Source organism: Drosophila obscura, unplaced genomic scaffold, assembly GCF_018151105.1.
Source record: "Drosophila obscura isolate BZ-5 IFL unplaced genomic scaffold, ASM1815110v1 contig_4, whole genome shotgun sequence".
In the NCBI taxonomy this organism is placed as follows: Eukaryota; Metazoa; Arthropoda; class Insecta; order Diptera; family Drosophilidae; genus Drosophila; species Drosophila obscura.
This window is the reverse complement of record NW_024542828.1, coordinates 655,546-679,755: the sequence shown is the minus strand read 5'-3', so window position 1 is coordinate 679,755 and position 24,210 is coordinate 655,546. Positions and strand designations below refer to the sequence as shown.

The following is a 24,210-nucleotide window of genomic DNA, read 5'->3' as shown; positions in this document are numbered from 1 at the left end:
CGAGCCATGAATCAAATATACTCGTATAGTAACCAAGTGAATATCCTTCCGGTGTTTAGGGCCGAACGTGGTGGATCCCGGGGTCGTGTGAAGCTCGCCTCCCTGGCCGTCTACAATGAGGATGAGGCGAACGACTTGAGCGACTTGGGCATCGGCACGAGCAGTGCCAGCGGCAAGAGCAGTCTATCCGAGGATTACGACAATAATAGTGTAATGGTGAGTACTCCACTGACCAAGCAACCAACCAACCAACCAACCACTAAGATGGGACCGGCACCAACCCCGACCCCGAAATACGGGGTCAATGGCAATGGCATGGCAATGGCTTTGACAATCGCATCATTAGCACAATTTCTAAACTCGAAGCTAGCTTTTATTTCTATTGTATATGTACCATCTGCGAGTACGAGTACGAGTGCGATTATGTACCATTTTCTTATTGTTTTTTCTGCTTTAGTTATTTATTTAACATCATTAAGAGTCATTTGGTGGTGTGTCAAAACGTTTATAAACAATTACAGCAAATTAACAATTAAGTACTCGTATCGTTTATAAACATTTTCGCCGACGAAGCTTTCAATTTTCGATTGCGGATTGGGGATTGGGGATCGGGGATTGAGGCTTGTGTACTGTGTACTGTGGAGCCTCGTTGGAAAGTGTTTTGCCAGCGACGCGGGCTAATAAACACAAATAGTTTATTAATCAAATGCTCCCGCACAAAACGCAAACAACAATCAAATCATCATAATAAATAATAAACGAACGGAATGGAATGGAACACAGAAGAGCCGATTCCGATTGAAGCTGAAGATTGAGTGGGAAATTGTGTCTCGGGGATTGAGCAATTGGACGCGCTTGTCGCCAGCTTATAAAATCCAGCCATAAAATGCTGCAAATTTATGTTGGTTCACGGCTTCGACGACCCCTGAAAACTAGGTGGGGTTATCACAGAAAGGGAAAAGCCAAAAAGGAAAATTGAATGGGGAAACTACTGGGCAGGAGAGTAGTGTAGAATGGGTAAGAGAGCAAGTAGGGCACAAGTACGAGTACGAGTATGTCTGATTGTGGATGGAATAGAAGGAAGCTAAGCGAAGCGAGTAATATGAAATTAAATTTCAAGTGTAAAGTGAACTTCTTTGGGAAAAACTCTCGGGAAATAAATAAGTACATCTTCTTCAGCTTTATGGTCGAGGGAGTACATAGATAGACAGATAGGGATCTCCGGACAGTAGATAATGGAATCCAGATGCTCGTACAAAACAAAAATGGAAGAAAATACTGTTGAATCTGTTTCCTAGGAAAAGGGTTTAATGGGGTTTAAATACTTTAGGATTCGAAGAACTAACTACCAACAACCGCTGATCGTTCAGATCCTTTGTCCATCTTATTCCCATCCACCAATTTCTGAACATTATTCTCTTTATATTAATGTATTCTCTTTCTTCCCTTCCGTAGAGCGACAATGCCGCCGAGCTGGACAGGGCCATTGGAGGAGCAGGCTCTGGCTCTGGGGCTGGCGCGGACGCTGCCTGTGCCTCTGGAGGAAGCGTCGAGGAGCAACAGAATCATATCAACCGCAATGGCAGCAATGGAAACAACGGAGCCAGCTGCCAGCCCACCACATCGAAGGCGGCCAGTGCGGGGGCCATGCGGGAGTACATCTCCTCGCCCGGCTACGACACATCCTCGAGCACGGCGCCGGCCAGTTCGCCGGATCCGTGCGAGTACACGTACGAGGGGGCGATTCAGGACTATAAGCAGCGTGTCCAACGGGCCAGCAGCAACGGCAATGGCAATGGCAGTGGCAATGGGAATGCCAATGCCAATGCCAACGGAAAGATGAGCTCATCCCCGTCCTCGAATGGAGAGACGATTGCCTATCCGACGCGACGGGGATCAAAGATCGAGGATCGGCTGAGCGGCTTCGAGGTGACCTCGCCCAGCGACACCCAGGAGGGTGTGGAGAAGCAGAAGGTGGATGTGCCCAAGGTGGACATATCGAAGCGCAAGGAGATGTTCGAGCAGGCCAAGTCGGGAGCCACCAATGGTGCCGGAGCCGGAGCCCCACCCGTCGCCCCCAAGGTGGTGCTGCGCGATCGCCTTACGAACGGCAACGGTGGAGCCTCGAACGGCTCGAAGCCGCAGGCCAAACAGGAGATAAAGCGACTCTCCGGCGACATTTCGAGCATCCGGGATCGGATGCAGAGCCTGGAGCAGCAGCGGAACGCCTTCAACCACAGCAAGAGTGTGGATGTGCCTGTGCCGCCGCTCAAGCAGCGCCTGAACAGCCTCCAGCAGTCCGTTACCAAAGAGGATCAGCAGAAGAAGCCACCGCTGGTGGCCCTCATAGATGCCCGCCAGCTGGAGATAATGCGGGGCGAGGAGGAGCGCATGCGACAACAACAGCAGCAGCAGCAGCAGCCACACCAGAAGTCGAAGCCGAAGCAACAACAGACCCCAGTCGCTGCTCCTCCTCCGCCAGCACTCATCGTGGAGGAGCCCCCAGCCACACCCACGGGCACAGGCACAGCCACCAACGATGACAGCGGCATTCAGGAGGACACCAGCGAGGAACTGCAGCAGCAGCAGCTCCAACTGAACGCGGCCATTGCCGCCTTGGCCATCGAGGAACGACAGCTGGAGGAGGCTGCCAATGCGGTCAACCAAATCGAAGCGGAGTTCGATGAGCTCACCGATCTGAATCCATCGCCATTGCCGCAGCAACAGGCACAGGCACAAGCACAGGCACAGGCACAGTCGTCATCTGCTGCTCCAGCACCGTCTGCTGCCCCATCTGCAGCTCCAACTCAAGCGGCTGCTCCTCCATTGCGGGACATGGAATTTAGTGTAAGTTCTACTAACAGTTTTATCGATTCCGCTAAGATAAGTCCTTGTGATGTTGATGTAGTAGCTGCTTCAGCGGTGTCGGTGTCGGTGTCCAAACCTGGCCCAAGCCACAATCCCACTCCAAATCCAAATCCGAATCCCTCACCCTCCTCCGCCAATTGTAACTTGCGTAGAAAGCCCTCGAATGAAATGGTCCATCATCGCAATTTGCTTAAAATGTTCAAGGAAACCTTTCAAAATGACGAGGACCTGAAAGAGGTCGCCGAACCGATGGCCACCACCTCTCCTGGTCAGTTTACCCAGATCTTTGACTTTACCAGGCCCACTCCAAGCCCCATTGAACCGATCCAACAGACCCAACCACCAGTGCACCCAACCCCACCAAGTCCCACGCAAATACCACGTCCCATGGGCAAACCCCCCATGTCGCCCAAGGCGGTGAGGATTGCCACGAGTGCGAGGCCACAGAACAGTCCCTTAGCTTCCCCCATGAGCCCCACGGCGGCGGCGAGCACTCCCCAGCAGTTTAGCATCAATGGTCGTGTGGAGATATTCAATTCAAGGCAATTGGAGAAGCCACCGACGCCTCCGCCACCCCCAAGGCGGAACATCAGAGTCGAGCAACTGCAGCAGCAGCAGCAGCCACCGCCTGTGACGGTGCCCCCACCAGAGGTGGTGATGTGTGCACCTCCGGTGACTATCGTTCATCCCGAAGAGCTGCCCAAGCCCAACACCGTGAAGGCTCTCTCGAACTGCTTTAGCCAGACGAGCGATGTGGTGGTGCCGGTACCGGTACCGGTCCCCTCATCGCCCAGGCCTCTGCCCAGGAGTCGCATACCACAGATCACGACGCCTCCGGCTTCGCCCAAGCCCAACAAAAGGCTGCACATGGAGCTGCCCTCGCTGGATGTGGTGGATCGCAGCTCCGGAGACTATGCCCCAGTGGTGGGACAGACCAGGGCGATTGTGCACTCGCCGCCGAGCAAAGTATTCCAAGCGCCCACTCTGCCCCCTTCCGCAGGGAGAGTTGATCCTCTGGCACCCAATGATTCCCTGCTGCTGCACACCTCCTCGCCCTGTGAGATGCCGGCCCTGAAGGTCTGCTCGCCCAACGAGTCGAGCCTCTTTAAGCTGGCCTCGTCCCGGCCCACTTCGCCATCCGTGGAGATGGCTCTGTGCCAGCAGTTCCTCGACAGAGAAGCACCCAAAGATCTCCAGCTGTCCGCAGAAGATCGCCAGCACCTCGAGCAGGTGGCGTTGAGCATTGAGGAGTTGCCCTGTGATAAGATTGATGTGGCCAAGGCGCCACGGCCCTCCACTGGCTATCAGAGTGTCAGCGAGGATCTGGTGAGGCGCTGCGATGGCTACAGGCAGGAGAAAGTCCAGCAGTTGGATGAGAAGCCCAGCGAAGAGGACATCGCCCTGTGTGCGGGTCTCCTCGACTGCTTGGCCCCTGCCCAGGAGCCCCTCTGCGACAGCATCGATGTGAAGAAGTCGCCAGTGCCGGCCACGGGCTTCCAGGACATTAACGACGCTGATGTGAAGCGTTGCGATGGCGCTGCCGGAAGGCTGCCCATAATCAAGCCCAGCTCCCCCATTGGCACTGCCAGGGCGGCCCACTCCAAGGCTCTGATGGACACCTGCGAGCAGATCATCGCCGAAGAGCGGCTGGCCAGCAGTCAGATGATGAGGTCCTCGCTGCCCGAGGCAGCCCCCTCCCCGGGCACCCCGTCGACGCCGCTTCTGGGCAGAAAGTCGAAGATACCCATACCCAAGCCCTGTTGCATATCTGCCTCTGGCACGGACTCGATCAGTCGAGCGGGCTATGCCCCGGCCTCGTCTCCAGCGCCGACTGCGGTTCCAGAGCAACCCCTGATAGCGCGCACTCACCTGGTAGAGACGGAGATCAAAGTGAAGGAGGTAACTCCACCCAGCTCCCCCAAGCCACAGCAGACGGCACCGCCAGTGGCCGTCAAGGAGAAGAAAACCAAGAATATCTTTGACTTTCTGCGACGGAACTTCGGGAGCCACGAGGAGGCGGCAGCCCAGAAAGATCATCATCCCACTCTGAACGAAACGCTCGAGAAGAAGGTGGTCCTCACCAGCACTCGCAGTGGCGTTGATGTGGTCACCCCGGAGGGATTCGTGCAGGTGCAGAACTCAAAGTTCTATGTCCCGAACGTGAGTGAAGAGGCGGCTGGTGCCGACGGCCCTCCGCCACTGCCCAAGACTCCGGCGCCCGTGAACATTGAGATCCGCAAGACGATCACCACGGATGAGATACTCGAGGAGAACACCACGGAGAAGGCACTGACCCAGGAGATCAGCGATTTGCTGGATGATGAGATTATGAAATTGGAGGCAGCTGCCGCCAGCACCATAACGAACAAATAATGTCGGATCTGGAAGATCAGAGAGCTTAGACTATCCCCAAAGTGCTATTCAACAGGTTTCCCCTTCACACACAGATCTGCAAGAGCAGAGGGGTTTCAGTAGGTTTCCTCCTATCCATAGATCAGCGTGATATAATGATTCTCTCTCTCCATAATGAGTGAAGCTCTTCAGAACTTAAAGCTCTCTTCGACCCCTCTCTGATGACTATTTTTGAACATTTTAAAACCAAAACAAAATCAACGAATGAAATTTTCAATCGAATTTACTTCTAACACAAATTAAAATATATATAATTTATTTATTTGGGTTTATTCTCGGATTTCCTTTTGTCTGTTTTCTACCTTTTGTTATGGGCTCAAGCTACACAGCTACACAGCTACAGTTTTCCTTCTCTATACACAACATCTATCCACACACACACACACACATACAATATATACAATACAATACAAATACGATATTACTAAAACCCCACTTTTATGTAAAAAAAGAAGAAACGAAATTTGATTTTATGTAAAGAAATGTGAAACATATGTTTTTATGAATAATTTTATGAATATGAATATTTATGAATAAACTAAACAAATCGAAATCAAACTGCGAACATATGTATGTAGTTCTACACGCTTCATGTAAATATACGCTTTGCTACTTGACATATGTATACAATGCAAGCTGCGCGTGGTTCAGCCGCTCGACGCTAGAGGGAGCGGCTGCCTGCCCAAGGTAAAAAAAGAAGAACAAGAACCGAACAAGATCCTAAACCCCCCACCCCCTCCACACCAACCATATCCTCCATATCTCACACTTTGTATCCGTTTGCCAGAGGTTGAGGCTATATTTTTAAGGCTTTATCTACATAAATATATATATATATACATAAATATATACGTATGTATATGCTACGACGAGTATTTGATCCATTCATTGTCATTTCTCTATTACATGCCTTGCGCTCGTTTGTTGGCTAAATTAACAATGTAAACGATGTGTGGCTCATATTTAATTTAATGCAGTTACATAGTTTACATGCTTACTGCCAGCAAAAGATATTGCAAGTTTACAATTTCCGAGGTAAGCGGCGTTCTTCTCTATCTCCTCTCTGTTGTGTTGTTGTGTTCTTGTGTTGTTCTGTTCTGTTGTTGTCTCTTTCGTTTGTCGTCTCTTTCTGTTTGTTTGCTTGTCTCCCTCTTTTGTGTTGCCTGTCTCCTTCTTTCTAGACTTTCCGTTTGTCTCTGCTTGAAATTGTTGCATGTTGCGTTTTACATACATATTTTATCACCTCCTTAAAATGCCAAATGTCAGAAGACCCCCATCGCCGCGTGGGGTTTCAGTTCAACAAGGTATACTTTGGGGCGCATAAACCAGCCACCCCCTCACCCTCACACGACCCCACTTTCTGCAGCTTTGTCGCCCCATACACTCGTATATATAGTTTTTCCACCATTTCTTTATCTAAATGAATCGCTCGTTCAGTCGATGGTTGCCCCGCTCATGTTTAGTCTTCATTAAGCCCTCAACAGTTGGGGTTCGTTTCGGGCCATCCACTGTACATATGTGCTTGTGTACGTATTGCATACGAATATAATATAGATCCAGCGATAGTCTCATGATATCTTTATGACGTCCCATCATAACAGCTATTTATAATCGTGCTAAAATTTCGCATACGATACGGGGATGTACGGTCGGTCATCTTCCTGCATGCCCAATTATTCTACATAAATACCAACCAATCGATTTCAGCGCCACAGTTCGTTAGACGTTAGACGGTTCGGATCGTAAAGCAGTGGTAAGCGACGCCCAGCTCCTCAGTTCCCCAGTTGCTTGAAGAATTTGCGTGTTTGCTCAAGTGTTTGTTCCCTTCCCCTTCAAATGATATTGATTTCTCGGAACTGAAAGCCAAGCCAAAGGGCACGTGAGAAATCGGTGGAAAAATAAACCCAACCTAAACGAAGGAATCCCGAACGAGTGGAAATAGTTTTGAACAAAAAGCGAAAACGATAAATCATCTATAGTTATCCTTCAATTAGAGACTAAATCTGTGAATCCGTATCTTTAATCTTCAACCTTGAGTACTACATAATTTCTGGAGTTCCGATAGATTGCAATCTACTAGAATTTCCGCAATAGGTAATTGAGGGATTAGCTTAACTTATCTGGCTCTCTTTCTTGGAAGGAGATACCCTGGTCTAGTAGTTGCACATACTACCCGTATGTACTTGTACCTCCTACCCCACTCGAGTGTTCCATTTGCCTGGATTCATTCGGTTATCTACTTGCAAATACGTACCAGTATTGCAGCCGAATAATTAAGTGCAAACAATTAAATCCCTTGAGAACCCACTTTGGCACTCTTATTGGGGGCGCTGCGACTCGTCGACTGACATCTGACATGCGCCCGATGAAAGTGCATTCAAATTGCATTATGTTATTGTGTTTCATTGATTTTTGTTATTTATTTAATTTAGTTTGCCAATTTAATTTGTTAATTAATTTGTATTTAATCTGCAAAGCCAGCATTTGTGTGTAAAAACTAACTTAAAAATTCATGCGGTCCATGCGCATTTCTCTCTCTTTCTTCTCTCTCTATCATGCACGCTTTTGATGCTTTCTCGCTCGCTCGCTCGCTGGTCATGCCACCAACCAACCAACCAACCAACCAACAAACCGCCCGCACACATGCCCGCCTCATCCCATATCCACAGATCAACGAAGCTCTTGAATTGGCGCTGGAAGCAATCGATCGAGAGGCCATCACCACCACCACCACCACCAGCACTACCAGCAGCAGGAAAATGGAAAAGCCCCAACAACAGCAGGAGCGTGAGGAGCAGTTAGAGCAAGAGGTGGAAGAGCCGCAGCAGCAGCAGGAGGAGATCGATCCAAAGGAGGAAGCCGACGACGAGGAGGAGGAGGAGGAGGAGCAGGAGACACAGACCACGACAGAGATGCCAAATAAAACCGATGAGCAGAAGAGGAAGGAAGAGCGGGGAGAACGGGAGCCCATCTACGAGAATGTCAGCTCGACTATATCTATGCACGAAGTAGATAATGAACAGATAGCAACGATGACGAAATCCACACAGATACAGATACAGACACAGATACAGACACAGACACCGATAGAGACACAGATACAGCAGGGCACACAAGCCTCGACGCGGAGGAGTCACAGGAGAAGCATTCCAAATAAACAAATGAGCAACAGCCACAGCAACAGTAACAATAACGAGAATAATCAAAATACTAATCAAAACAGCAGCAGCAACAACAGCAACAGCAATCAAAACCAGAACAGCACCGGCATCGGCATCGGTATCGGCGGAACAGCAGCAGCCCTATCATCCGATCCAGAGCCCTACTATCAAGTGCCGAAGGCAACGGAGCCCTACTACGATGCCCCCAAACATCTGCGTCCCATTCCGGTGTACGAGAACATCGACATCTTCTACACGGGCCTGGAGCTCAGCCAGAGCTCGGGGGCCATGCCGATGGCATCTATGGAGCCGCCCAAGGAGAAGCCACCGCCGCCACCCACCGAGAGTCCGCCGCCAGTGCCCGTGGACGACGCCTCGCTGGGCCACGACGACGAGCTGGATGGCCTGTGCAGCAGTCTGGGCCACAACACGGACACCTGGTCGTCGGACAACACCTACGAGACCATCTCGAACGGGACGCGCCGTCATATGCAGTCGTCGCAGCTGGAGCCGGCCCAGCCCTCGCCGCCGATCAAACGCATGAACTCCACGAAGCGAATCAAGAAGGAGCTGCGCAACAAGCGATCCAGCTTCCTGGGCATCGAGACGGACGGAGATCTGGACGATGTGGAGAGCTACCTGGAGCTGACTGTGGCCCCGCCGCCGGACATGGCGCAGCTCCTGCAGGAGGAGCGACGCCTCGAGAAGCAGCTGTACATCAAGGCGGGACTCTGTGATAGTTCCGATACAGGTGAGAAAGACAGACAAGAGAAGAGAGTCTGGGGCGTAAGTGGGGAAAACTAATGGGGCGGAGAGCCAATAGGGCAAGAGAACAAACGACGAATGGGGGATGGGACACAGAATGGTGTGCACTCTGCCTGGGGGCTGCAGTCTGCAGTGTGCAGTGTGGTCTGCCCCGCTGAGGTTAAGTATAAATAATCCGTTTAGTTGCTGCCAAATGGTGGGCAGTGGGTGGGATGTGCCTCCCAAACAGAGAGAGCTAACCACGCAACTCTCTCCTCTTGCCATTCCCAGGAGAGAGCCGCGACTCTGGGGTGTCGGAGAATCATTCCCGCCAGAGCAGCGAGCACTACACCAACTCCTCGGAGGAGAATGACACCCAGTCGGAGGCGACGCCGCCGCCGCTGCCGCCTCCACCCGTGTCGGGACTGGGCGGCGAGATTATCTACCAGAATGAGACCCTCCTGGCGGCCCAGACGCCACTACTGCAGACGGTGAAGGGCAACTCGGCCGAGTCCTGGACAGAATCGGCAACGGCGGCGGCAGCGGCCACACAATCGCTGAGCGAAGCCACGGCGACGGCCAATGCCAAGATGCAGTCCATCGAGGAGAAGATACGCGAGCAGGGGGAAGTGCTGCGGGTGGAGCGGGAACTATTGCACTTTTCGGTGAGTAAGGGGAACAGGAAGGATTCAATGGGATACTAAAACGTAACCATTTCCAGCAGGAGGAACTAAAGCGACAGCGGGAGAACCTTTTGCTGCGCGAGAATATAGCCCGGCGGGAGCTGCAGCACGGGGCCAAGATGCTGATGTCCAACAACCGTCGCTCGCTCCAGGACCTGCACCATGGCCTGGGCATCGGCAACGGCATGCTGAGTGCTTTCCAGCCGCCACAGCACCAACAGCAGTTGCATCCACATCAACCGCATCCCCAGCAGATCTACGCCAATGTGCCACAACAGCAGCAGCAGCAGCAGCAGCAGCAACAGCAGCAACAACAGCAGCAGGCGGCGGCGATGTATGCGTACCAGCAGATGGACACTGACTACCGCAAGTCCATGTCTGACCTGAACGAGTTCTCCAGCCGGCTGATGCTGGCGCCACCGACGCCGCCCACGAAACCACTGCGTGCCATGCACATAACCAACGGACATGGCCTGGAGCCGGACTATGCGGTGAGCACGCGGCAGCGCCAGAGCTCCGCCAATGCTTATGGCGGCTCGCTGGTGAAGATTGCCGGTGCCCCAATGGCGCCACGCCACTCTGGCGCCAGCTATCCCACAGCCACTGCCGTCACAGCCTCAGCGGCCGCTGCCTACCATCATCAGTCCGCCCAGAATTTGAGCAACATGTCGAGGAACACACTCCTCGCCCTGAGTGCCACACCCAAGCCCAAGTACACCGATGGGTGGGTGCAAGTGCAGCAGCGCAAGAGCTACGACAGCAACCTGGCCAACGATCCGGCCTGGCTGTCCGCACAGCAGCAGAAGCGCAAGTCCATGCCCGACTACAATGGCGGGGCCATCTATAACAACAACCATTGGCTGCTCCAGGAAGCGGAACAGCGACGCATCGAGCAGCTGAACAGGAGATCGATGCCTGGCAACAAATCGAATGGCAAGCCCCTGCCCGACTCCATCATCCAAACGTTGACGGAGCGGGTGCAGAGCAAGGGCATTGGAGAACGCAAGCGGTTCGTGGACTCCCTGTGGATTAAAGTCCTTTAGTTTTTGTTTTCTAAACGCATTTATCTCCCCCATAGATTCGATGGCAATGGCAATTATAGCCAAGTCAATGGCAATACCAATGGCTACCAGCAGCAACAGCAGAAGCAGTCCATCATCACCAGCACGAGCAACACGAACAACAGCAACAGCAACGGCAACAACGGCAGCCAGGAGAAGGTGCTCAGCGTCAGTGGAAAGAAGAAGTGCTCTCATTGCGGCGACGAATTAGGTAAACTTTGCTACTACGTTGGTTGTGAGTGTTGTGGTTCTATCTATATCCCAACTCCTGCTCTTCATTCACTCTTGGCCACATCCTCTAGGCTTGTCACAGCGAGCATCACAAGCCACACACTCACACACTCACTAGCCTCATACGAGTAGCTGGGCTCAGGCATGGAAGGAGCTTTCTCTGTCTCTATCTCCCCACCTCTATCTACATATATGTATCTATTCTTCTATCTATTTGCGCTTACATGTCTGTCGCAGATCTGGGCTGCACCCACGACAATTGTCGCCAAGTGCACAAAGCGCTCAAATATATTGTATGGGTCTGATTCAATCCAACTGATATCTCATAATCGATAACAACTACAATTAACGAAAGACTAATATACGACTAAGCTAAAACTAACTAACTAAGATTAAGGTAGTATCAATATCAATTTTCAGTGAAAAGTGAAAAGAAGATTTTATTTGGAAGCCCGTACTAATGACTGATTTTTCTGATTGATTGATTCCTGGTAGGTCGCGGGGCTGCCATGATCATTGAATCGCTGCTGCTGTTCTATCACATCAACTGCTTCAAGTGCTGCGTCTGCCACGTCCAGCTGGGCGACGGACTCAATGGGACGGATGTGCGAGTGCGCAACCACAAGCTCCACTGCCAGAACTGTTACTCCAGCGACGACGGCATTAAGTTTAGCTGCGTTTAGGCCGCCACGTCTCAGGGCGTAAAGGGGAATGGAGTGGGAAGGGTCCTGCCTGGACTATAGAATGATTGTTGTTCTTGTTCTTGTTGCTATTGCAACATTGATTGTTGTTGTTGTTGTTGTACTATTACTAGGAACCTAATGACCTAATTCGTATGTTCATGTTGAGAACAAAGTCAAATACAGAATACAAAAATGTTTCAGAATAATGTTAATTGCATCCATAAATAAGTACGAAATTTTTTGAATGTCTTTGCATTGCTTTTTGATTCAGATTTTAACGTTTTATATACGATATTCTATACGTACGTACGTACATACTTACTTACATACATATATTATAGTACATACATACATGCATATATACATATACATATGTATGTTTGAAAAAGAAAAGCCAAGCTCTCTAATGTTTTACGCAAAGTCAAAGTCAAATTTCGAAAGCATACGTATAAGATTTATTGTGTGTTGAAAATTATGAAAAAAAAAACGAAGAAAACAAAAAAATAAGTTCTATGAACGTTGTTAAAAATTTTTGAAATTGTATATTGCTTATATAGCCCCCCCTACATAGAAACAAAACTAAATTGTACATTAACTTCCCAACAAATTCTGCATATTTGTGTATCTTTTCATATTTCTGTGTACCATCTATCCCACACGCCCCAATGCCTCATGCCCCAGCCCTCATAGCATACCTAACGACGTATCCAATGTACCTAAAATTATAAACAAAATACCCTTACACACACACGCAACACACTGACATACATAAGTACATAATATTATATGCATACGTACATATACATACATACTACATACATGAGATGTGCATATAAGAAGGAACAATTTAATTTCTAAATGTCGTTATTCTTATTTATTGTAATTAAGCATATAAATCAAAAGCATCGATATTCTACACACTTTCTGAATTTTATGATTAACTTTTAAAACAGATTGGCATGATACTACGAGTACTACGAGTACTATGCCCATATGAATCGTTTTTCTGTATAAAAAGAACATTTTGAATTTCGCGTAGTTTTATAATAAAGTATTTAAAAGAACAAACTGTCCAATCTGTCCATTGTGTTTAATTTTCACCTGTGGAACTGGCTCGATGTCTTCTCCTGCTACAGCACAAACTCTTTCCAATTTTAGTATTCATTGTCTGGTGTGGTGGGGTTGTGTGGATATTTCGACAACGTACAACACAACTAGAACTCGGATTCAGATGAATTTAATACTCGGGGCGGACAGCAAACGATGCTGGGATCATCGCAAGGCAGCAGCGTCGAGCAGTGCGATATTCCCGCCGTCTGCAGGAAGATCAGGTAGTCCGCAAACATATTGTATCCCCAGAACTTTTGATTCACGCACGTGAGACGGTGGTGGTATCCGGCCTTTTGATCGTATATCCACTTGCGAGCAATTCCCGTGCGCCCCTGCCATTGCTGTGGCGATTTTTGGCTGCAATTTTTTTAAAATGTATTTTCAGTTTATGATTCCGCGTATGCACTGCGCCACTTACAGCACAATGAGGGCCATCCGCTCGAGTTTCTTAAAATCTTCGGATTGCGCCACTGCGCGCAATGCCGGTGGACCGTCGCATCGCTTGGCGAAGGTTATCAGGGAGTGCAATGGGATCTCATGGAAGCGAATCACCTCCACAACGAACCCGATGTACCTTGCGCGCTGCGGCCAATTGTGATTTAGCCAAACGATGGCCGCCATCAGAACCTGTGGAGAGGGGGTTGCACTGTATTGATTATGGGGCTTGCAGCAGCAGCCTCTCCTGGAGACCCCTGTACGCACCTCCAACTCTGAATTAACCCACAGATAACCGTTCTTGAACAGACTTCGCACTTCAGGAGGCTGGAGGCTGACGAACTCGGAGCTGGCGACAAACTGCAGAAAGCCCTCAGCCATGCGGGCTATCAGAATCTTGTTGATTGAGCTGCTATTGAGTGTGACGCTGTCGTTAGAGCAGCCGCAGAGAACCATGACATTGAAACTGTCGCTTGTGACGATCTCGAGCATCCCCCAGCACTTGTGGAGGAGATATTCGCAGCCAAAGAACTCGGCAGCCTTTACGATATTCAGCAACGAGGAAAGCCCGATGTAGTCCTTGTCCTTGTCCTTCCCATCGAAGGGCCAGTGATAGAGGATACCAAAGTCATGGGCGCTGATCACATGCGGGGAGAGGTGGTACTCCTCCCTGGGCTCCAATTCGCGGAAAAACTTACTAATAGCCTCCAGGAACATTCGGTGGCACTCGAATCGCTTATCTTCCACCACCACCACCAAATCGGATGTGACTTTTTTTTTCTCGATGGAGTGCATCAGCGATTGGGCTAAGCTTTCGCGCACAGGAAATCGGTGACTCGACCACATGTCCTGCGTCGCTTCGTACGTTGGCACAAATGTGGCCAACTTTGTCTTGGGGCTGGTCTTACGTTCAAGGATTGTTGGAACAGACTGAAGTTCCTCCTCATCCCGATTGTTTGGAATGTTTTCCTCATCACTTGATCGAACATCTAAGTCTTCAACAGACTTAGCACTCGATTCAGATCCATCCTTGTCACCATTCTGTTCCATGCTGCTGGACGCTGCTTCAGCGTCCTCCATACTACTTTTTTCCTTTGGGTTATTGTGTCCGACCATTACTGGGGTGACTAGGATACAGATTCAGTAGTGACAGCAGCCTACTAAATTCCGAATCTGATTCCAATTCATTTCTCGAAGACCCAAATGATTCCCACGGGGACGGAGCTGTAACTGAAAGCAAGTGCACCACCCTCGAGAGGGTCTTTAGGCTGGATCTGACTAATCCCCAGGCGGACTTCGCTAAATGTCCGCCTATGTAGTCGATGAAGAAGCTGAACAGCTACGTCAATCGATTGCGTTGCTGTTCGCCTTCAAAAGCTTGTTTGTGGGCGATCCGAGCACTTTATTACTTAGATACATATATCAAAAAGAAAAACATAATCCAATACACTTTGTTGTTACACTGCTTTCGACTTAAAAAGAAACGTCAGGCCACCCTCAGGTGTCGACCGCCCTAGGCTGTGGGCAGGAACGTCAACTTCTCGTTGAGCTGCAGCTGCGTCTTGATAAGCTGGGAGAGCGTGATGACCATCAGAAGGTTGCGCACATTGGCGTTGAACATTTGGGTGAACTGCTCGTGGCTCATGTGCGGCACGGAGTGAATGAGGTCGAGCAGTTGGCGGCCGACAGCGTTGTCCGGCGTCACCTTGTGGGCAATAACATCGTCGACGTACTTCAGGATGAGGTCTAGCAGGGATTGCAGCTTCGTGGAGGCTTCAGAAATTTGGGCCAGATCCAGCATGGGCGGCACTGTCTTTGGACGGTTGGCGGGGGCAACGCCCACCGTCTTCTGCAGCAGCTTCAAACCAAAGGTCTCCGGCTCGTAACTGGTCAACTCCACGGGAATGGGTGTGAACATGCAGCCGGTTTTTCCGCCGGGCACGCCCAACTGGATGCACACATAGGACCGCAGGCCCATGCGTCCGCCCTGCAGGGATGTGTCCACTGTGAGATGGACCGGGTTGTTGCACTCTCGGGCGTAGTACTCATGAATGACGGAGCTGTGGTTCGTCACATCATTGCCGGTGGCCCACCAGCCGATAACGAACTCGTTGGAGTTCACCTTCTTGTTCAGGTCGTACATGTCCAGGGCATAACTCAGCTCCGCCTCCACCTGGTCGTCGTGTTCCTTGTGCGGCACACAGAAGCAGTTGGTCACCTCGACGACACCCTTTTCCACCGATCCCAGCAGAGTGCCGATGACGCGGTGTGACTCCGCATTGCGGCGCTCGTAGGCATCCACCACCTGGAAGAGCACCACGGGATGGACGCGAACAGTTAGATTTAGTGCTGACATATTGCGAAAGTGCAGTGCTGTTGCAAAAATTTAATAAATTTTAGCGAAAATTTCTAGTCAAGCCACGCTGTGTTTCAGTGTGACCGCGGACCGAAAAAAAAATTTCACCTGACCTCAGAAATATACCCAAATATACCTTTTCATAATCAAAATATACCGTAAATATACTGACGGACACGTCAAGTGCTTTCATATTCCTCGATTTTGATATTCGGTTTAATATTACTAGCTAATTAGCCCACTCAGACCTAAACAAATAATTTTATTAATTTAATTCCTCAATTTTACAAGATTGGGTAGTTTTCAGAACTCCTTTTTATTGGATTGTTAACAAAACGTTTCAAACAAAACCGGCCAAAGCTTAAAACATAAGTGTGAACTCCGGTCACATTCCGTCATTGTTGATGGTCAACCAAGTTTCTGCATGCGTATGGACATTTGTATACCCTATTTCCTTTAATTAATGTTAAATTTGATGTTCAAAGCTACATTGAAACATTAATAATGATTTTATTCTAGATTGATATGTTTTTTACCTATTAATGCATATGTTTTGTGTTTTATAAATACATTTATCCCGGTTCTGATTCCTATTATTGGTACCCGTGAGCTGCAAATTTCGTTAATCAATCAATCAAATCAAATGTATCTTACGGGAACTTCGCAACAATGAATCAACGTTCCATCAGCACTAACCAATGAAAAATTGTTGAAATTTGGTACAGTTTCAGTATTTATTGGTAAAAGGGAATTATTTTAATTTCAAGCTAATTAATTGAGCAGACAACCTGTCGAAAAATGTCGCGTGCGTCAAAAATTGGCGCTAGATAGGTTACTTTTAGCCTGAAGAATGTCAACAGCTACAAGCTGGAGAGATTCGGAGAATTTCCTCCCTCCACGGACTATTTTTACTATTCTTTTAAGCTACTACTTGCTTAAGTATTACATGTATTTGATATACAATTGTTTGGTTAAAAAAGTAGCCAAACTAAGCCCATTCTAGCGTTGTGATCAGAGAAAGTTAGGTATTGAAGTGGGATCTTGTTAAATTAAAGAATCGCACATTTATATTTCTCTTGAGAGTCTGATTCATTTGTCCATATAAATCCACGCCAGACCCAAACAAATGTTCGCGCGACCATAAAACAACAAAATATTGCCGAATATTTTACTTCAAAACTCCGCAGAGTACCACAAAAATATCCATTAATAATTTTTAAAATCATATCCTAATATTCACACGGTGAATTAGACTCATTGCTGCTACGGTTCCGTTAGGAACATGCGCTCACACCACGAAAATGAGGGGTAAGTCACCACCTTCACCACCTTCACCACTTAACAGAGAGCAAATTACAAAAAAAAAAAACGAATCGAGAGGGAAAAATGTAAGTATTTCTTGTGCGCTAAAAAGTTGAGCGGTTATTTTGAAAAGCACATTAATATATACCGATATACTTTGTCCGACAATGGGTTTGTCCAAAATGTTAAAATAAATGTAAATATGTAATAAAAATTAAGAAAAAAAAAACAAAAAAATGTGCTCATTGACAATAGCTGACTGATATAAAAAACTTAATTGCTCGCTGACAAAAGCTGGCTGATATGAAACGAAATAATTTAATTACTCGCTGATTCAAATCAATCAAACAATTAGCATCTTTTATTTTATATACTGTATTTATTTCCCATCCCCACCCACTCTGCCCATTCCTCATACATACATACATACATATATGTTGCGGCAGGTCAGCTCAGGTCGCTACATCCCCTGGCTGGCCACCCTGAAAACAAAACGAAAAACCATTTCGGTTCAAGCGGACAAAAATTGTAGAACCCAAACAAGCACAGTATGTGAGAATAGGCACACACACATTTCCGTAATTTCTGAAATCTCAAGCAAAATCGGTTTGGGCAGCTCAAAATTATTATATGCATACAATCATATATTTTGGAGTGTTCCACGTACACAACTACATGGTTGCTTTCAGTCGGCTCTTGTCACGTCATGAGCCGAATGGTAAGTGACGAGACTAATGGATCGTATTATTTTCACGATCCATTTCTCAAAAATTGATCCAGGAATTCTTGCATCAAAAACACTAAATCATGTGCGTTTACCCATGAGCGCGCCCATTGTCATGAAGCTACAAGACAATTTAACTAACTTTTCCCGCGGTGCAGACATACTGCAAAAAGTTTTGTTCGAACGGCGGTGCTGCATGCCGGGCCATGATAGTAGAGCCGGATATTAGTGCACAACCAAGCGGTGATGAAGTAAAACATACACTTGAATAATAACAATCTGGAAAATCGTACCCAGAGCAGCAGTTTCAAGACGATACTGCGCGAGTGCCGTTGATAGTCCTAACAAGCATCCCGCGACGAACAGTGCCGTTGATACTGCCAGCAATGCCTTGACCATCGAAGATGAGGACATAGACAATGTCGCCAGCACTACCAACAAGTATCCCGCAACGAACAGTACCGCTGAGGACATGGAAGATGAGGACAGCGAAGATGAGGAGATGGACAACGTCGCCAGCACTGACAGCCGTCGTCGTCATCCAGTGTGGGAGCACTTCATTGAACATCCGGAACTTAAAATCGCAAACTGCAGGTACTGTTCATATACTGCCAAACAAAAGTGATATGTTTAAAAGCCATATGCATTCATGTCATCCGGAGATATTTTCCGACATTGCAGTCGCGTGGGATAAATTCAATCGGCTAAACGATTTCCATGTGGAATGTAAACGTTGCCAGGATGTGATAGATACAAAAATTTTAACACGCCTAAATAGGCATCCAAGGGAATCCGCAAGGAAAAAAGGTTTAAGGAAACCTGAAGCCAAAAGTTTTTTTGTAATACTGTCTGAGACACAAGCTAAAAGCAAGCTGTGCGGTATTGTGCACTCAACAAGGCACAGGTCGGGGAACTACGGCCATGCAAGACGAGATTGAATCGGATGAAACGCCCCATTACGTTCCAAATGAAGAAAGTGTGGAAGTTACAAATCTGGCGCAAATATTTTCCGCGAAGGGTAAATTTTAATTCCTGAAAGTTGGCCCGCTACTCAATAGCTTTTTAGATACAAAACAAGCCCGAACCGTAAAAGACGAGGTCGTACTATATTTTACGAAAAATGGACTCTGCTTACACTACTCGACAAAATCGAACTTTTTTTTCCTCAAGGATCCAAACCGACTTTTTCTGATAGATATGGGGATTTAAAATTTTTTAAAGAATTATGGTTTTTTTCTATGGCAGAACTTTTTTTTGAAGAATTTTTGAAGTCTGGTATTTTTTTTTTTAGCTTTTTTCAGAGGTAGCGATAGTTTTTTTCACATAACTTTAGTATCTTACGTCTGGTTGTATTTTGCTTTGCTATTTGCTATTTTGAAAAGATAATTAAAACAGGTAGAAGTTAAGCCCAAACACTTTGTGATTACAGCTTACCGTCTGGGAAATATAAAGCATTGAAATGCAAAAATGATGTTTTTTGTGCGGTATTTTTTACGAAATTTTGACTTTAAAAACTCAGGAAAAGTCAAAAAAAAAATTATATCTTGTGTCCTCTATTTTTTGTGTATAGGTGCGTTAATTTGGCGTCGTTTAAGGTATCGCTCATTAAAATCTATGGAGAGACTTTGGAGCTAAAATGCGTTAACCAAACCTAAAATATGGAAAAAATGCACAAAAAATACCTTTTTGAAGGCGGCGGGCCCAACTGCCAATTGGGAACAAAACAAACGAAAAAGGGTTGTACACTTGGTACCTGTTCGCGTTCCTTTGGTATTAAATGTTGTTGACAGTTACTTTTTTCGTGACCTGAGGTAGAATACCTATTCAGGTCAAATGTTTCCTTTCCTTTCCCTTCCTCACAAGTGCAGGTCCACAAAAATTGGATCTCGTCGCGTCTACCTAATCATAGTCATGGATATATAACGCTGTGCCTATAGTGTCTGTGCCTTAGTGTAGTTCTGACTTCCCTCAGAATACGATCGTGTGTTTACCAAAACATCTAACAATTAATTCAAATCAATTGCCATGGATACCTCTGGCCGATCATTTGCATGTGCTTTCCAAGCAGACTCATTTTGCTACATATGTGGTAAGTACATGATGATCAACGAAATAAAAATCGCTTTTACCGAAACTCTCCAAAAACAGTATGAAGAAAACTTTAAAATCAAACCCGAAAGTTTTGTTGAAGAGTGGGCACCAAGCTGTATATGTCAAATGTGTAGATTGTAGATTTGACAGCATATGATTACGACGAAAAGTAAGTAACTCTAATCCACAAAACTATTAACTTTTCCCAAAATTCTAAACATTATTTTTTTCTTACAATTTTTTTTAGAAAACAATTTAACTTTGGTAGTCCAATGATGTGGAAAAAAACAGATATTCACGGCGCCGAATGTTTCTCTATTTCCGACTGAAGAAACTCGCATCTTATGTATGTCCTCTGCAGTTTTGAATCGATTAGCCAGGCTTAAGCGCGTTATTATACGATCGTCCTGGTCGCTGGTCTTCTTCTTTCTTCCTGTGCCTTGGTTACGTTTCAGATTTCCGGTTTTCTCAAAATTCCTTATAAAATCCCCGATAGCAGATTTACTAAAACCAATTTTGGCGCTTATTTCACGGAGACTTAAGTTTTCCGATCGCAAAGCCAATATAGCACCTTTATCACTTTCAGTCATTTTCGGCATGTTTCACTGTTTTATTTTTTATTTCACATAAAAAGCTTAGGGAAACAAAACCTCGGCGGCGAAGTAAAACTAAATACTTCATAGATAATATGAAAAAAGATCCAAACCGTTTTAAGCTTTCTTACATATTCCACGCAGCTTCAAAGTTGGCATATTGAGGCCATAAGTAGGTGTCCGGATTTCTTTGTCCGCTACTGTATAATAATATTCTCTTGCAGGAAAAAAAATTTTTAATTATTTAAACACACGCAAAATTTCAAAAATAGTCTGGCTATTTGGCAGCTGATTTGGCTATGTAAAGTCAATTGAAACAAAGTGTACCTCTTCTCTTCCTGTGGTTGCAGTATACTTATACCATAATTTTTATTTTTTGACGATGATCCTTACAAGCACTGCTGCGCATCATTTCGACTGACACGGAGCTGCTTCTGAGCAAGACGCTTCGCGAGGAGCATCACTTCGTGCAGATAACTATTACACTAGTCAACACGATTTTTCCTCAAGGAACAAAACGAACTTTTTCTTAAAGATTTGGGGCTTAGAAATGGTTTGATGATATTTATTTTTTTTTCTATGGCAGAACTTTTTTTTGAAGAATTTTTTAAATCTGGTATTTTTTTTTTAAAGCTTTTTTCAGAGGTAGCGATAGTTTTTTTCACATAACTTTAGTATCTTACGTCTGGTTGTAAAGAACTTTGCTATTTTGAAAAGATAATTAAAACAGCTAGAAGTTAAGCCCAAACACTTTGTGATTACAGCTTACCGTCTGGGAAATATAAAGCATTGAAATGCAAAAATGATGATTTTTGTGCGGTATTTTTTACGAAATTTTGACTTTAAAAACTCAGGAAAAGTCGAAAAATTTTGACTTTAAAAACTCAGGAAAAGTCGAAAAATTATATCTTGTGTCCTCTATTTTTTTGTGTATAGGTGCGTTAATTTGGCGTCGTTTAAGGTATCGCTCATTAAAATCTATGGAGAGACTTTGGAGCTAAAATCTTTGGAGCTAAAACCTAAAATATGGAAAAAATTCACAAAAAATACCTTTTTGAAGGCGGCGGGCCCAACTGCCAATTGGGAACAAAGCAAACGAAAAAGGGTTGTACATTTGGTACCTGTTCGCGTTCCTTTGGTATTAAATGTTGTTGACAGTTACTTTTTTCGTGACCTGAGGTAGAATACCTATTCAGGTCAAATGTTTCCTTTATATTCTCACAAGTGCAGGTCCACAAAAATTGGATCTCGTCGCGGCCCGAGCACGAAATGAAATTTTTAGGCCCGAATAGGCCCGGCCTGGTCATATTTAACAAGGGGACCGGCCCGGCCCGATACTTCCAACAATTATCAACTGCATAAAAATACACATATAGACATATTAGTTTTTATTTCTTAAATCTAAATAAGTTACATGTTTTTATAAAGAAATATTAGTTTATCTAAATTAGCGCTTGTTAGCCTGGTCCTCCTATCATTTAAAATATTTCCTGATGTGGAAAAAACGCGCTCACTCGTTGCTGAGCTAGCAGGAATGGCTAATATTTTTTTAGCCAAAATTTGTAGTAAATTAAGGTTTTTGGCATTTTTCCAAAAATCTAAAATGTTTTTCCCTCGACCTTGTTGAAGATATGTTTGCTGGACGAAACGAAGAAGACAAGTAGTGTGACCGCGGAATTATCGATCAAACATACAGTCCGAACCTCAGAAATATACAAAACGAGAAGGAACGTGTGAGTCGTTTCTGCGGACACGACTCTACTTATACCCGTACTCAGTCAGTATATACATTTTTTAGCTAATGATTTTATAGAATTAAAAAAAAAAAATTTTACATTTTAAATTTTTTTGCTACATCTGATATCTACATCTACATATACAATGTCTATTCTACATCTAACATGTAGATATTACGTGTTCCATTTAGATTCTACATCTCCTCCGCTAGGGGTTGCTCGCGCACTGAACGCGGCAGAGTGTGCGAGCGAGAAGGAAAATGAGTTGCGTTGTCGTTTGCTGGAGGGGGGACAGGGGAAGCAACTGAAAATTAATTTCTTCATTCTGGCTATAATTATGATCCGATCTGATTCAGATTCGGCAGTCTGGTAGATATGGACATTCTCTGAGATAATGCGTTTTTAGTTTTTTCGTATCTTTAAAAATGTGCCTGCCACAGATTTTCGTCCTTTGTGTGAGCGGAAGGGGGCGGGGCGAAATTTTGAAATACACTTGTAGCAGTGTGATATCACATGAGTCTGGAAACCAAATTTGGTTGCCCTAGCTCTTATAGTCTCTGAGATCTAGGCGCTCAACAAGACGGACAGACAGACAGACAGACAGACAGACGGACAGACAGACAAGGCTATAACGACTCGGCTATTGATGCTGATCAAGAATATATATACTTTATGGGGTCGGAAACGTTTCCTTCTCTGCGTTACACACATCCACTTTTACCACAAATCTAATATACCCCTTAACTCTTTTTTGAGTACGGGTATAAAAATATACCGTCCAATCCTTATAAATATACCGTCAGACCCTCAGATATATTCGGAATATACCTTCTCTCCTTTTCAAAATATACCATAAATATACCTCTTCGGGCCTAGCGGGCTTTTAGCTAACGCACGAAGCCCGCACGACTTCGTGCCAAACTCTATTTGAGGCACGAAGCCCGCAGTTTTCATGACGAGGCCCGCGGGACACGAAGCCCGGCCCGGCCCGCGCCCACCTCTAGTCGGAAACATTCCATATAAGCACTCGAACAGTACGAAGACGCCTTCAGGAGGCCGGAGTCTTGGACCTTAAACGATTGGAGAAACGTAATATTTTCAGATGAGTCCAAAATAAACCTTTTTGGTTCAGATGGTATGTCGTACGTGCGACGTAAAGTCGGAGAAAGGTTCAAAAATGAATGCCTACGACGGACGGTTAGGCATGGTGGATCCCGTATGGTCTGGGGATGCTTTTCTTACTTTGGAGTTGGAGATCTGGCACTAATTGATGGAACAGTAAACGCCGTAAAGTACCAACACATATTGAATCATCATCTTATACCATCCATTGAGGATAATCTTTCGTATGCTAATAATATAATTTTCCAGGACGATTCTGCTCCTTGCCATCGTGCGAAATCGGTAAATCATATTTTTTTTTAATTCCCTTATCTGTTATTTACAAGATACCAGTGCTTTTAAATTGCTATTATTTTTTCTTTTTTTTAGGTAATAAATATTTGAAGAGGGTTGGAATAAAATCATTGGACTGGCCAGTCCAGTCAATAGTCCCGATTTGAATCCGATTAAGAATTATGGCATATTTTAAAGGTTAACATAACGAATAAGAAACTCAAAACTTTAAAAGAGCTCGACTCAATTGTGGAAAATGTGTGGTACAACGGTATAACCGTTGAAACAATCTAACATTTAGTGGATTCTATGCCGACACGGATAAAGTCAGTCATAAACGAGAAGGAACGTGCGAGTCGCTTCTAAAGACGCGACTCTACTTATACCCGTACTCAGTCAGTATTTTTTGAGCATATGATTTTTTAGAATTTTAGAATTAAAAAAATTAAATTTTACTTTTTTTTTGCTACATCTGCTATCTACATCTACATATATTATGTATAGTCTACATCTAACATGTATATTCTACATGTACCATTTAGATTCTAGATCTCCTCCGCTAGGGGTTGCTCGCGCACTGAACGCGGCAGAGTGTGCGAGCGAGAAGGAAAATGAGTTGCTTGGT

General features: G+C 45.8%; 3 protein-coding genes across 7 annotated transcripts in view; 1 reads left to right on the top strand and 2 right to left on the bottom strand.

Annotated features, from left to right (window-relative positions):
- Window positions 1-12,918, top strand: part of LOC111068472 (uncharacterized protein CG43427) — a 76,401-nt gene extending 63,483 nt beyond the window's left edge. The window contains exons 9-16 of one of the 5 annotated variants that reach the window (XR_002607179.2): window positions 60-216; window positions 1,456-2,847; window positions 7,950-9,192; window positions 9,477-9,850; window positions 9,907-10,877; window positions 10,947-11,140; window positions 11,398-11,557; window positions 11,656-11,748. Coding sequence is in view for 3 of the 5 variants with exons in the window: in XM_022357958.2 (XP_022213650.2) it covers window positions 60-216; window positions 1,456-2,847; window positions 7,950-9,192; window positions 9,477-9,850; window positions 9,907-10,877; window positions 10,947-11,140; window positions 11,656-11,843 (4,519 nt within the window). In the remaining 2 variants the exon portion in view is untranslated. Of the gene's footprint in view, window positions 1-59; window positions 217-1,455; window positions 2,848-6,257; window positions 6,316-7,949; window positions 9,193-9,476; window positions 9,851-9,906; window positions 10,878-10,946; window positions 11,165-11,231; window positions 11,364-11,397; window positions 11,558-11,655 lie in introns of those variants that run through there. The other 4 variants (XR_002607178.2, XM_022357958.2, XM_022357960.2 and 1 more) reach the window with 4 other exon arrangements.
- LOC111068474 (kelch-like protein 40b) lies at window positions 12,710-14,553 on the bottom strand. Its single transcript, XM_022357966.2, has 3 exons — window positions 13,656-14,553; window positions 13,372-13,580; window positions 12,710-13,310 (listed from the first exon to the last, which is right to left on the bottom strand). Exons 1-3 carry the CDS (start codon window positions 14,502-14,504, stop codon window positions 13,058-13,060), a joined length of 1,311 nt encoding a protein of 436 aa, XP_022213658.2. The 5' UTR covers window positions 14,505-14,553; the 3' UTR covers window positions 12,710-13,057.
- A 216-nt stretch (window positions 14,554-14,769) lies between these two features.
- On the bottom strand, window positions 14,770-15,840 carry LOC111068311 (eukaryotic translation initiation factor 3 subunit F-1). Its single transcript, XM_022357703.2, has one exon. The coding sequence runs from the start codon at window positions 15,742-15,744 to the stop codon at window positions 14,902-14,904; it is 843 nt and encodes a 280-aa protein (XP_022213395.1). The 5' UTR covers window positions 15,745-15,840; the 3' UTR covers window positions 14,770-14,901.
- Window positions 15,841-24,210: the final 8,370 nt, after the last annotated feature.

What these genes read in the sequence shown, in the direction of transcription:
- LOC111068474 (XM_022357966.2), bottom strand. Translation starts at nt 14,504, where the DNA reads ATGGTCGGACACAATAACCCAAAGGAAAAAAGTAGTATGGAGGACGCT. An exon ending in GGGTTAATTCAGAGTTGGAG is followed by an intron (nt 13,581 to 13,655) that starts GTGCGTACAGGG and finishes CCCTCTCCACAG; the next exon opens with GTTCTGATGGCGGCCATCGT. An exon ending in CGGATGGCCCTCATTGTGCT is followed by an intron (nt 13,311 to 13,371) that starts GTAAGTGGCGCA and finishes AAAAAATTGCAG; the next exon opens with CCAAAAATCGCCACAGCAAT.
- LOC111068311 (XM_022357703.2), bottom strand. Translation starts at nt 15,744, where the DNA reads ATGTCAGCACTAAATCTAACTGTTCGCGTCCATCCCGTGGTGCTCTTC.